Source organism: Coregonus lavaretus, assembly GCF_964263955.1.
Source record: "Coregonus lavaretus genome assembly, chromosome: 5".
Lineage (NCBI taxonomy): Eukaryota > Metazoa > Chordata > Actinopteri > Salmoniformes > Salmonidae > Coregonus > Coregonus lavaretus.
Genome location: NC_139992.1, coordinates 71,249,303 through 71,264,106, shown reverse-complemented (window position 1 = coordinate 71,264,106; position 14,804 = coordinate 71,249,303). Strand labels below are relative to the sequence as shown.

The 14,804-nt window shown below is 45.3% G+C and overlaps 1 protein-coding gene across 1 annotated transcript in view; it reads right to left on the bottom strand.

Moving 5' to 3' along the window:
- The window catches only part of LOC311129924 (FERM and PDZ domain-containing protein 4-like), a gene marked incomplete at both ends in the record, with an annotated part of 80,583 nt that extends 67,016 nt beyond the window's left edge, over positions 1-13,567 (bottom strand). The window contains one exon of the mRNA XM_084162476.1: positions 13,479-13,567. Coding sequence (XP_084018602.1) covers positions 13,479-13,567 — 89 coding nt within the window. The remainder of the gene's footprint in view (positions 1-13,478) is intronic.
- Between the last annotated feature and the right edge of the window lie 1,237 nt (positions 13,568-14,804).

Here is a 14,804-nt window from a genome sequence, read left to right as displayed (position 1 = left end):
AGACTCATTGAAGTAGAATCTTCATCTAAATTGAGGTTAGTGATTGCTGTTCTGATGTCCAGAAACTGTTTTTGGTAAAAAGAAACATTATGTACAATTGTTTTTTTTGTTTTTGTTAAGATCAAATAAGATCGGGGGGGGGGGGGGGGGAGAAGGGCTGAGACGCTCCTATGATTCATAGCCATTGAATTATTCAGAAGCATGTCAACTGCATTCTTCAAGCAAGGAAGCTGTTATTTCACATTCTGAGTTAGAATCTTCTACATTCCTATATTTCATATTCCTAGACTGAAATACATTTTATATAATGTAAAGGCATTGCTTTTCAAAGCCATTTTCAATATGGTCTATGGAATTGATCATGTTGATGGATGTGAGGATATTAGCAAAGGAAACATATAAAGGAATGTAGCCTATTTCATAACTAATGCCACCTGCAAACACACTCAAATTACCCCAGCGCCAGCCCACTCTGCAGTCTCACATGCAAATGATGGATCACCAAATGTCTATTATCCAATTTAGGAAGAATCACCCCTTATTAATCAGAGACTACAGACCAGGCCCCTCTGTCAAAAAGCACCAAGAGGCAATTTAGATCATTAAGGCGTCTGTGATGCATGGGGTTTGATACTACCTCATCTTGCCTCCGACATCCTGATAAAATGGTCTCCTCTCCTTGGTAATAAAGGCAATCTATTCAGACACTCTCTCTCTCTCCTGTGATGTGCCATCAAACACACGATGCGTTTTACATTTCTTAGTATAATATTGGGATACTCAGGCTAAGGCATTTAAAACAATGATTTGTAGCCCTTTCCCTGCAGACACATAGCAATCATTCTATATTAAAATGCCACAGCTTGTTAGCATCTGGAGAGTGACTCAGAGTGCCTTTGTTGGTGAGGCATACAATAAAGAAACTTGTCATTCCCACTCTATTCAGACTCATGATTTGGCTGCTCTCTTTAAGGCGGTGAGGCAGAAACATGGTTGATCAGTCAGACTCAGAAATCCCTGATGCCCCACTGCCCATGTAGAGACCTTGAGCCTCAGGAATGCTGGCTCTCTATGACTTTATAACTTCTAGGTGATCATCAGTAACCAATAAGGAAATGGGGAACTATTATCCCATTCTGCATACGGTTGGTCAATAGAACTTGGCAACATGTAAAGCTACGCATCACACACATAAGAGGCTCACAGGCACAACAGCCTGAAATATAGAGGTATAACCATCTTAGAAATATATGGTGCAAATCATGTATATTAATAATTGTATGTCACACTCTGGCTCTGGGGACTTTATATGTTGAGTCAGGGTGTGTAGATTCCGTGTGGTTATGTGCTGTGTTTTGAGTGTCTAGTTGTTCTATGTCTATGTTGGCCAGAGTGGCTCCCAATCAGAGGCAACGAGTGTCAGCTGTTGTGGGTTGTCTCTGATTGGGAGCCATATTTAAACTGTATGTTTTCCCTTGGGTGTTGTGGGTTTTTGTTCCGTGTTCGGTCAGTGTCACCGTGGACTGCACGAGTCGTGTTTTGTTTGTATTTAGAAACTTTAACTAATTAAAGTCATGTTTGTTTCACACGCTGCGCCTTGGTCTACTCACTCATACGACGATCGTGACAGAAAAACCCACCGTAAAAGGACCAAGCAGCGTGTCCAGGAGCAGGCAGCCTGGTCATGGGAGGAAGCGCCAGGAAAGGAGATGGAGAGGCTGGCGATGGCCCAGGTGGGCAAATCGTGGTCCTGGGAGGACATGCTCGGGGGCAAGGGACCTTGGGGGAGGATTAAGGCCCTGGCGAGAGAGGAGCAGCGGCATCAGCAGTGCCATCGTCGGAAGGACGAGAGGCACCCCCAATAATTTTTTAGGGGGGGGCACACGGCATGGCCGACTGGGCAGCAGGAGGCTGCCACAGGGCGAATTGGGAGATTAGGAGAGGAGGCCACCGGGTTTTGGGGGCCAGAAGGCAGGTTGGCGGAGCCTGGATGGAGAGCAGAGCCAACTCCCCGTACTCAGGCATGGCAGCATGAGACTGGGCAGGTTCTGCGGTATGCGGAGCTGCGCACTGTGCCACGAGTGGTCCGGCATAGTCCGGTACGTCCTGTGCGAGCACCCCGCACGTGTTGTGCGAAGGTGGGCATGCAGCCAGGACGGAGTGTGCCGGCTCAGCGCTCGTGGCCTCCAGTGCCTCTCCTCGGTCCCGGATATCCTGCGCCAGTGTCACGTGCTGTTATGCCAGTACGGGTACACAGCCCTGTACGTCCTGTGCTGATGCCTCACACAGAGTGTGTGAAGGTAGGCATTCAGCCAGGACGGGTTGTGGCAGCTCTTCACTCCAGGTCTCCTATCCGTCTCCATAGCCCAGTCCGGCCTGTTCCTGCTCCACGCACCAAGCCTAGGGTGTGCGTCGCCAGCCCAGCCCAGCCTGTCCCTGCTCCACGCACCAAGCCTACGGTGTGCGTCGCCAGCCCAGCCCAGCCTGTCCCTGCTCCACGCACCAAGCCTACGGTGTGCGTCGCCAGCCCAGCCCGGCCTGTTCCTGCTCCACGCACCAAGCCTACGGTGTGCGTCGCCAGCCCTGCCCGGCCTGTTCCTGCTCCACGCACCAAGCCTACGGTGTGCGTCGCCAGCCCAGCCCGGCCTGTCCCTGCTCCACGCACCAAGCCTACGGTGTGCGTCGCCAGCCCAGCCCGGCCTGTCCCTGCTCCACGCACCAAGCCTACGGTGTGCGTCGTCAGCCTGGTCCAGCCCGTTCCTGCCACTCGCACCAAGCCAGGGGTGCGAGTCGTCAGCCTGGTTCAGCCCGTTCCTGCCACTCGCACCAAGCCAGGGGTGCGAGTCGTCAGCCTGGTCCAGCCCGTTCCTGCCACTCGCACCAAGTCAGGGGTGCGAGTCGTCAGCCTGGTTCAGCCCGTTCCTGCTACTCGCACCAAGTCAGGGGTGCGAGTCGTCAGCCTGGTTCAGCCCGTTCCTGCTACTCGCACCAAGTCAGGGGTGCGAGTCGTCAGCCTGGTTCAGCCCGTTCCTGCTACTCGCACCAAGCCCGGGGTGCGAGTCGTCAGCCAGGTCCGGCCCGTCACTGCTCCACGCACCAAGCCAAGGGTGCGAGTCGTCAGTCCGGTGAGGCCCGTTCCGGCTCCACGCACCAAGCCAGGGGTGCGTATCGTCAGCCCGGTCCGGTCCGTTGCTGCCTCACGCGCCAAGCCAGGGGTGCGCGTCGTCAGTCCGGTGCCTGATCAGGTACCGGTCAGCTGCTCCACAACGGAGCGTAAGCAATCCGCTCCGTCGATGTCCAGTCCAGATCCAGCCAGCGGGGTCAGACCGGACCAGGGGCGCTACGGGGGAATTATGGAAGGGTGGTGGTCAAGCCCGGAGCCGGAGCCGCCTCCGAGGAGGAATGCCCACCCAGCCCTCCCCTGTTTGGGTTTTGTTGAGGCGCGGTCGCAGTCCGCGCCTTTGGGGGGGGGGTACTGTCACACTCTGGCTCTGGGGACTTTATATGTTGAGTCAGGGTGTGTAGATTCCGTGTGGTTATGTGCTGTGTTTTGAGTGTCTAGTTGTTCTATGTCTATGTTGGCCAGAGTGGCTCCCAATCAGAGGCAACGAGTGTCAGCTGTTGTGGGTTGTCTCTGATTGGGAGCCATATTTAAACTGTATGTTTTCCCTTGGGTGTTGTGGGTTTTTGTTCCGTGTTCGGTCAGTGTCACCGTGGACTGCACGAGTCGTGTTTTGTTTGTATTTAGAAACTTTAACTAATTAAAGTCATGTTTGTTTCACACGCTGCGCCTTGGTCTACTCACTCATACGACGATCGTGACATTGTATTATTATTTAATTAGGGTGTGCTTACATAGTCCTGCTTCACTGTAAGTGGGTAACCTGTACAGGTGTGAGGTGTGAAATGGAAATGCATTTTTTCATATCTCACTCCCCCTGAGACACCGTCGAGAGTGGGTTAACAGCCAGGGGATCAGCCATTATTGACGGCCACCCTGGAGCAATTAGGGTTAATGCCTTGTTCAAGGGCAGAACGACAGATTTTACCTTGTCAGCTAGGGGATTCGATCCAGCAACCTTTCAGTTAGTGGCCCAATGTGCCTAACTGCCAAACAGCCAAGTCATCTAGTACACCCAGATCAGATCAGTGAGTGGAAAATATCTGACAGTCTGCTTGATCTGCACACACTGTGTCCCATGGCTGTGGTGGAGAAGGAGAGACTCAGCGTATTCTGGGTGTTTGTCTATTTGGGCCGCTGCCTTGCCCAGAGGCCAGCGGGAGTGGCAGAGGATATTAAGGTCAGACATGAGGGACATCTAGGGAGACTGTGGCCCGGGCCTTGAACCAATCAAAGCTCCCCCTCTGATTCCTAACATAGCTGCCTCTATCCCTGAGCTCGTTTGAAAAACAGCTGATTTCACTCGTGCTTAGCTATATTCTGCAAGTCCAGAGTTTAAAGGCCCAGTGCAGTCAAAAACGTGATTTTCCTGTGTTTTATATGAATTTCCACACTATGAGGTTGAAATAATACTGTGAAATTGTGAAAATTATGATAATGCCCTTTTAGTGTAAGAGCTGTTTGAAAAGAACGCCTGAAATTTCAGATGTTTTGGTGGGAGTGAGATTTGGCCTTTCATGCCAAATTAGTTAATAGGCCAATAAGAAAGAGAGTTCAAAACTACTCTGCCAATAACAGCTTACTTTCAGTTTTCCCCTCCCCACTCAAACCACTCCCAGATAGTCCTAGCAAAATTCTTGCTTGAGAAATTGTTCTTTGCTAAGAAGCTATTTTAGTTTCTTTTTTATCATTTTAATTTAAAATAATCACAGTAAGGTACTTAATTGTTACCCAGAAATTATTTGATATTCAGATAAAAACGGCTGTATTGTACCTTTAACTCAAGTTGCTCGCAAAGAAAGCTGAAATAAGACCTATAAGCAGAAGGCTATGGAGTAATCACATTCAGGAGTGTAGCATACGGAGTGATGATTTAAGGACAGCAGCACATACTCAGATTCATATCATCCCATTCAAGATATCAAAATGTTACATTTCAGACCGATACTGCATCAGACTGTGAACCATACAGTATAGGCTGTTTGTACATGGGGCATTTTCTCAGTGCTGATGAGTGTGTTAGTTTGTTGGAGCCCACAGCAGAGATACAGTACAAGGTTAATCTGTCAGTGCTGGTAGACTGCCCTCTCGTCCTCACCTGGCTCAGCTGGCCCCTGGCCCTCAACCAGATGTATGTGTCAGCAACCGTCACAGCAAGCTGCACTCTGACATGAACCACTAACACCACCCTGCCCTGCCCCCCAGTCCATCTTCCATCTCATTCTGTGTATGTGTGTGTGTGTGTGTTCACCTGCCTGCCTGCCTGGCTGCCTGCCTGTCTGTCTGCATGCATGTGTGCCACATCAGTGCTGTAACCTAGCCAATCTGTTTGTGTGTCTGTGATCTAGTCGCACCATACTCATTATGCCCATGCCACTGGTGATTTATTCACTGAATTAAACAGTGTTAGCAGGAAGCTCAACATTTTAATGACATGTCCATGAATATTCACCAGTGTGACTAATGGTGGAGTGAAACCTGGCTGAGATCACAGAAAAAGTAAAAATGGATTTTGATTGTTGATCAGTTTTAGTAAAACACCTTAAGAAGTTTAAAGTGGTTAACACCCTGCTAATCCAAGATAAGGTCACATAGTACAAGTACTCATGGCAATAACATGATGCACAGTACAGTGGAATTCTTCAAAGAGGGATAAACCAAAATTCCCAAAAACCTTTGAGAGGCACAGACCAATATTATTCCATCCTATGTTGGGTAAAGCGTGTCTGTCAATACAAGCTATTTACATAACATCAGTGGAAAGTACAATCATCACATGGCCAATTACTGTGTCATCGCCAACCAATACCCAGCATCCACATCCACACACAGTCTAATCTAATCACATGTCGAGAGAAATTACATGTATACTATATACATCTTATCCTCAGTCGTTATATTAAATGTTGGCATTTGTAGACTTAAAAGACTTAAAACTTTGATGTGACATGTTTTATGCAAATAACTTCAACCAGGAGTGGATTTATGGTTAATCCACAATCCTGAATCCACAATCCCGAATCCTGAAATTAATCCTATACAGCATTCATTGATTACTAACACTGATGTTTAAATATTCCAAATTATAAAAATGTTATGTAATCAAACCAACACTAATTTAGTTGGAGAATATTAAGATAACACAGTGCAATCATCGTAGAATTGACCATTGAGGATGCATCAAAAGTACAATACAGAACTGCGTACTAGGACTGAAATGATCTACTCACTGAATGACCGTGAACACTCCAAGTTCATTGTCATCTGGGTCCATATCTGGGTCCATATCTGGGTCCATATCTGGGTCCATATCTAATGACAGGCCTTGAAGCAGCCCTTGTTTTCCTCTCCTCTCCTTCCCTCTCTCCAAACCGACCCTTTCACCTGCTCTACTGGATGTTTACTCCTTCACTCCTTTCTCCAGAGTCCAGAGTCTCTGTCTGTTCCACGCTCCAGCAGGAGATACCATAGGCGACTGACTGAGCTAATCTGTCTGAACCATTCAGTTGTTATCACATACTGTGGTCCTGTCCAAGTCAGGGAGCGAGAGATGCCCCCAGGGCTGGGACCCAGCTCGTCTCTTCTGCCTCAGTAATGAAATAACATCACATTCCGGGCCACTGCATCAGAAAGCAAAGAGGGATCAATGGTGAACAGCTAGGAACCAATGAGTGGCTGTGCTGGTGCACTACTGACGCTTTCACTAAGAAAATGGGCATAAAAAATGGAAAACCTAGTGTAAGTCAGCATTTCCCCTGCTCCTGCCCCTTCACCTCAAATCCAATCAAATCAAATTTTATTGGCCACATGCGCCGAATACAACAGGTGCAGACATTACAGTGAAATGCTTACTTACAGCCCTTAACCAACAGTGCATTTATTTTTTAACAAAAAAGTAAGTGTTGAGAAAAAAAAGAGCAGAAGTAAAATAAAATAACAGTAGGGAGGGTATATATACAGGGGGGTACCAGTGCAGAGTCAATGTGCGGGGGCACCGGCTAGTTGAGGTAGTTGAAGTAATATGTACATGTGGGTAGAGTTAAAGTGACTATGCATAAATAATTAACAGAGTAACAGCAGCGTAAAAGGATGGGGTGGGGGGGCAGTGCAAATAGTCCGGGTAGCCATGATTAGCTGTTCAGGAGTCTTATGGCTTGAAGTTAGAAGCTGTTGAGAAGTCTTTTGGACCTAGACTTGGCACTCCGGTACCGCTTGCCATGTGGTAGCAGAGAGAACAGTCTATGACTAGGGTGGCTGGAGTCTTTGACAATTTTGAGAGCCTTCCTCTGACACCGCCTGGTATAGAGGTCCTGGATGGCAGGAAGCTTGGCCCCAGTGATGTACTGGGCCGTACGCACTACCCTCTGTAGTGCCTTGCGGCCGGAGGCCAAGCAGTTGCCATACCAGGCGGTGATGCAGCCAGTCAGGATGCTCCTGATGGTGCAGCTGTAGAATTTTTTGAGGATCTGAGGACCCATGCCAAATCTTTTCAGTCTCCTGAGGGGGAATAGGCTTTGTCGTGCCCTCTTCACGACTGTCTTGGTGTGTTTGGACCATGATAGTTCGTTGGTGATGTGGACACCAAGGAACTTGAAGCTCTCAACCTGTTCCACTACAGCCCCGTCGATGAGAATGGGGGCGTGCTCAGTCCTCTTTTTTTTCCTGTAGTCCACAATCATCTCCTTTGTCTTGGTCACGTTGAGGGAGAGGTTGTTATCCTGGCACCACACGGCCAGGTCTCTGACCTCCTCCCTATAGGCTGTCTCATCGTTGTCGGTGATCAGGCCTACCACTGTTGTGTCGTCGGCAAACTTAATGATGGTGTTGGAGTCGTGCCTGGCCATGCAGTCATGGGTGAACAGGGAGTACAGGAGGGGACTGAGCACGCACACCTGAGGGGCTCCCGTGTTGAGGATCAGTGTGGCAGATGTGTTGTTACCTACCCTTACCACCTGGGGGCGGCCCGTCAGGAAGTCCAGGATCCAGTTGCAGAGGGAGGTGTTTAGTCCCAGGATCCTTAGCTTAGTGATGAGCTTTGAGGGCACTATGGTGTTGAATGCTGAGCTGTAGTCAATGAATAGCATTCTCATTTAGGTGTTCCTCTTGTCCAGGTGGGAAAGGGCAGTGTGGAGTGCAATAGAGATTGCATCATCTGTGGATCTGTTGGGGCGGTATGCAAATTGGAGTGGGTCTAGGGTTTCTGGGATAATGCTGTTGATGTGAGCCATGACCAGCCTTTCAAAGCACTTCATGGCTACAGACGTCAGTGCTACGGGTCGGTAGACATTTAGGCAGGTTATCTTAGAGTCCTTGGGCACAGGGACTATGGTGGTCTGCTTGAAACATGTTGGTATTACAGACTCAGTCAGGGACATGTTGAAAATGTCAGTGAAGACACTTGCCAGTTGGTCAGCACATGCTCGGAGTACACGTCCTGGTAATCCGTCTGGCCCTGCGGCCTTGTGAATGTTGACCTGCTTGAAAGTCTTACTCACATCGGCTACGGAGAGCGTGATCACATAGTCATCCGGAACAGCTGGTGCTCTCATGCATGCTTCAGTGTTGCTTGCCTCGAAGCGAGCATAGAAGTGGTTTAGCTCGTCTGGAAGTCTTGTGTCACTGGGCAGCTCGCGGCTGTGCTTCCCTTTGTAGTCTGTAATAGTTTTCAAGCCCTGCCACATCCGAAGAGCGTCAGAGCCAGTGTAGTACAATTCAATCTTAGTCCGGTATTGACTCTTTGCCTGTTTGATGGTTCGTCGGAAGGCATAGCGGGATTTCTTATAAGCGTCCGGGTTAGAGTCCCGCTCCTTGAAAGCGGCAGCTTTACCCTTTAGCTCAGTGCGGATGTTTCCTGTAATCCATGGCTTCTGGTTGGGGTATGTACGTACGGTCACTGTGGGGACGACATCATCGATGCACTTATTGATGAGGCCAGTGACTGATGTGGTGTACTCCTCAATGCTATCTGAAGAATCCCGGAACATGTTCCAGTCTGTGCTAGCAAAACAATCCTGTAGCTTAGCATCTGCGTCATCTGACCACTTTTTTATTAACCGAGTCACTGGTGCTTCCTGCTTTAGTTTTTGCTTATAAGCAGGAATCAGGAGGATAGAGTTATGGTCAGATTTGCCAAATGGAGGGCGAGGGAGAGCTTTGTATGCGTCTCTGTGTGTGGAGTAAAGGTGGTCTAGAGTTTTTTTTTCCTCTGGTTGCACATTTAACATGCTGGTAGAAATTAGGTAGAATGGATTTAAGTTTCCCTGCATTAAAGTAACCGGCCACTAGGAGCGCTGCCTCTGGATGAGCGTTTTCCTGTTGACTTATGGCCTTATACAGCTCATTCAGTGCAATCTTAATGCCAGCATTGGTTTGTGGTGGTAAATAGACAGCTATGAAAAATATAGATGAAAACTCTCTTGGTAAATAGTGTGGTCTACAGCTTATCATAAGATACTCTACCTCAGGCGAGCAAAACCTCGAGACATCCTTACTGTTTGATTTTGTGCACCAGCTGTTGTTTACAAATATACACAGACCGCCACCTCTTGTCTTACCGGAGTCAGCCGTTCTATCCTGCCGATGTAGCGTATAGCCCGCTAGCTGTATGTTATCCATGTCGTCGTTCAGCCACGACTCGGTGAAACATAAGATATTACAGTTTTTAATGTCCCGTTGGTAGGATAATCGTAATCTTAGGTCATCCAATTTGTTCTCCAATGATTGAAGATTGGCTAATAGGATTGATGGGAGCGGCAGTTTACTCGCTCGCCATCGGATCCTTACAAGGCACCCCGACCTACGTCCACGATATCTCCGTCTCTTCCTCATGCGAATGACGGGGATTTGGGCCTTGTCGGGTGTCTGTAGGATATCCTTCGCGGCCGCCTCGTTGAAGAAAACATCTTTGTCCAATACGAGGTGAGTAATCGCTGTCCTGATATCCAGAAGCTCTTTTTGGTTATAAGAGACGATGGAAGAAACATTATGTACAAAATAAATTACAAATAACGCGGAAAAACACACATAATAGTACAATTGGTTAGAGGGCTGTAAAACGGCAGCCATCTTCTCCGGCGCTGTTCTGTCTGTTCAATGGTGATAATGATGATGCAGAACATCGGAGCAATGAGCTATTTGTGGAACACTACTGTACAACACATGTAACTTTCCCCAACCATTGGAGCAGCAGATGAGACAAAAATACATTTTCAGGCCTATAAAATACTAGCACCAACTCCGAACATCACACTATGAAATCAAATGTCCTACTAGCCATCACTCAAGCACTTGTCCAAAACAAGGCTTTGCCAATAACATGCATTTATCACATACTGTAGCTTACAGTAAATTATAGCCCCAGGGTATTCAATTAATGAATAATTTATGTTGTATTATCTCGTGATCAGATTATGGGATTGTTAGGACAGAATTCTCCCTTAAAGCTGCAGCATTACAGCATTATGATAGTTCATGCTGGATTACCCTGAGCAGATGCTCTCATGCGTGAATGGCATACTCAGTCTTCCGTTAGTTATGAAGTGAAGCACATGTGTTTTGCCTCACTGCAAGTGAATTAAATTCCATTACATAACAGATATGCTGTCATTTAGGTTTTGGACAATGGTCTATGAGAACTGAACAGTTACTGTATGAATAAGTACAGGCTAGTAATCCCCAATACAGTTATTTTTGGGAAATGCTACAGGGAATGTCACAACAACACATTCAATTATACACGTCAGATACACCTTGTATAGCACTTCTACACACACCCTCTCCCCTTTTCTCATTAGGAGAAAGTTGAGGATAACCATATGGCCTAGGCTGAGGTCGAAAAAGTATTTCCCCCTGTGACATAAATATTTGACATGAACCCATCCAGTCATGTGGCCTGCCACTGGCCCCTGGGCCACAGTGCACTGCATCAGTGGCCTGTTTTTCCATGACACACAGACCAGACCAGACCAGACCGCACGCACCATTTAGCGCTAGGATGGGGGCCACTCCAAGTGAGTCAACGGAGTTGATCTTTTTTTTTTTTTTTTTTTAGATCTAATTCATCACTAGCCTAAATGTTAAGATTAAGGTAAATATGCACAATGGTCATCACCACAATAATGATAATACATGTTTTTAGGTTTGATAAAATGCCAGTGTGTGTGGGAAGTAGCCTAAATCATATAATGCTAGATGTGAGCTGCCTTCCTACTTACAAAATACTGTACCAACTGGCATGGTTGTCACACTAGGTTCCAAAATGCAGATTTATCAACCACCCTCTTAGGCATATATAGCATAATAAAATAAATAACAAGGATGATACACTAGTAGCCACAGAATAACCATACAATAGTCACCAACTACACTTAAATGACTACTCTGTACATGACAGACTTGAAAATGTCTACAAACCAATAAATAAGTAGTTGATTCACTCCCAGTGAGTTAGTTTATCAAACTAGTTGTATGTGTTACATATTAAGAGTGAGGAAAGTGGTTTTCTCATCAGAAGATGTCAGAGTTTATGGAGCAAAACAAACAGTGGATGCAGTGATTTGCATAAAACGATGACAGTAACACCATGCAAAACAGCAGAATGATTAATATAATAACTGCAGCTCCGGGAGACACTAAACACTGTTCTAAAGGTTACTAATGTATTTGCAAAACCTATTAACTCAATTTATTGGACCAATAATGTGATTTGTTTCACAATTTGAAAAGTGAATTATTATATGTTGACCAATTAGAATGAAATCTTCATAAATTGGACATTATCCTCATTAATGATATGAGCTACATGGAAATACTATATTGCATGGAAGTCAGAGAAAGGCAACATGGTTATGAGTGTGTAAAATACTCCCTCTCGGTTCTGAATCTAAACATAAACATTTCATGTAGTCTATTACCATTTCTTGGTATCTCCTTTTCATGATACAGTAATCTCTATGAAAACAAGGTTCATAATTAATTTAATATAATTTAACTTCATAACAAACTCTATAATAACTGCATCAACACCACTCTACATTTACATTTTAGTAATTTAGCAGACGCTCTTATCCAGAGCGACTTACAGTTAGTGCATACATTATTTATTTATTTTCATACTGGAAACGAACCCACAACCCTGGCGTTGCAAATGCCATGCTCTACCAACTGAGCTACATCCCTGCCGGCCATTCCCTACCCTACCCTGGACGACGCTGGGCCGGCTACGACAGAGCCTGGATTCGAACCAGGATCTCTAGTGGCACGGCTTAGACCACTGCGCCACTCGGGAGATACTCTATAGTGTGTATAACTGTTTCTCTACAAGCAGAGAATGGAGTTTTTCCAGTGAAACTCAGAAGTGAAACCCAACAGTCAATGAGATTAGGGTGTATCATCTTCCCAATATCAGATAGCATCTATCTACACACTACAGCACCTCCCTGTTAAAGCTCTGGGAGGATAGGATTCACAGCACCCAGCAATTTTCTGTAATGTGGGAGGAAAATCAATGTGGCCATGGAAAGCCAGTAAGGTCACAAAGCCCAGGGTGTCACTTAGAATGCAGCACAGACTGGCTGCTGGGCTGGCGGAACCTTTTTATAAAGCATAACTGGCTCAATTGTCAAAGCTAGAAATCATATGGTAGGTCCTTGTTTTTGTGATTCTTCTTGTGATTATTGTGTTTTTTTTGCTATCCAATGTAAACAGTGTTTGTAGGCCTAAGTAGCCAAATTGTATCTATGATCGTATATAATCCATTCCATGCTTTTTTATATGTTCCATTTATATCTGTAAATCGACCAATGAAATCAAGCCACAGCCAGCCATGATTACAGACACCTGTGTGTCTCCTTTCAAACTATATAAACTAGTGACCCGCAGTGTTTGTCATTATACCCTGATGAAGACAGCTTGGCTGTGGAAACGTTGGCTATAAAATGATTGCATCTGAGTTCCTAGTGTGCGGCTCTCCTTTTATTTTTCAAAGTTTTTGTTTTTGTCTACATGACAAATATATTCTAATGCAGATGTAAACAATGTGTTCTTAGCTTACACACAAAGGTGTTGCATTGTCCTATTTGAATATTGCTACAGCTGTGAAGACACTTAAATAAAATACATCCATCTGTTAACTGTGATAACTTAGCAAATTACAAAGATTGTGAAAATACTAACACTAGAAATGTGCTTTAAAAAGAACCTACAGACACAGAGCAATAACACATGCATATTTCATGTGTAGCACTACATACACAGTATTGCAGTATCACATCATTGTACTGTACAGTATCTTCAGTTATATCAGCACGTTGGAGAAGATTAATATAAAATAAAATAAAGTTTTAAAAAACAAACTCACTTCTGTTGATCTAATTGGTGCTCGTCCGTGGCAATACTGGCATCACAGACTTGCTCTACTGCAGGTACACCACAGTGTTCTATCTCCATGTTCTCCCTCCAAGGTAGGCTCTAACTAATGGGACAAATAGAAAGAAAACCTGAGATCTACCATATGCCCCCTCTATCCTGGAGAGGGCTTCTCTTCCAGCCTTCTCTGACGGTCTTCCTTGACTGTCTTCTGGTGTAAGTCCTATCGACAGCCAGAAGATATTGAGAAGAACGAGGAAATCAATAGATGGGGGGCCAGTTATGTTTCAATGTTCAGTCTAAGTGGAAATGTGAAACTGTATGGCTTTTGTAAGTGGTTTATCAAGTGGAAGTGGTTTATCAAGAGCTTGTCTGACATCTAAATCGCATTTTGCTCTCACCATTACTGCCATTTCCCCCTTCATTGTAGAGAAGATGCACTATCAAGTGTGAGGACTGATAATCAGAGCACTCAGACCTGACAGCTTTCTCAAAATTCACAGCCCTATAAAGACATTAAAATGCCTCTCATAGGTTTAGCAAAGATCTCATACTTGAAAAACATGTAACAGATACAAAGGCTTTTGGCTACTATAAAATTATGATTACAATAAAAGTGATAATGTTGATAGCAATTGTATTTCAATAGTAACATATTTTTCAGCAGTGAGTCGGGCACCTGGACACTGTATAGTCAAAAAGCTCCAGAGTAATCCAAAATAGTGTGCAGCATATTGATGTACTTTGGACGTTCTTATTATCTTATCCAATGATACATTGATTTTCCATACACAATATGGCTGAAACCATCTGAATGACCGTAAAATATAGTTTAATTATATTAACCTATTAAAGTAATTGCAGGTCAGTGTTCCAAAGCCATCTACTTAGAGAGATGATTCAGTACTACCATATAATTGGCTGATGACTCAGTTTAAGTGCATGGGTGAAGTGGCATGAAAAATACATCACTTCCGGTGGTGTCAAGCAGTGACACATTTTGCATTTTGGCATCTGTAAATACAACAATGGCCCACACCCAGGCAATGAAATCATTCATGTGGAGACAGACACAAATGTTATCAAGAGACACGATGCAATCAAATTCCAAAGCACATCTTTATCAGTGGTAAAATAGTCTCCCATGACTACATTTGCATCCTATGCCAGGACACAGATGACTGTGTACTGATGCAAGATGTTCAGAAGTATTAGGCTACATAGAAAACGGAGTAATAACAGAGCTCTTCAATAAATTCAAGGAAACCAAAAAGCATTTGTTCCGAGGAATCCAATTCACTGATCAGCTAAAGGGGTT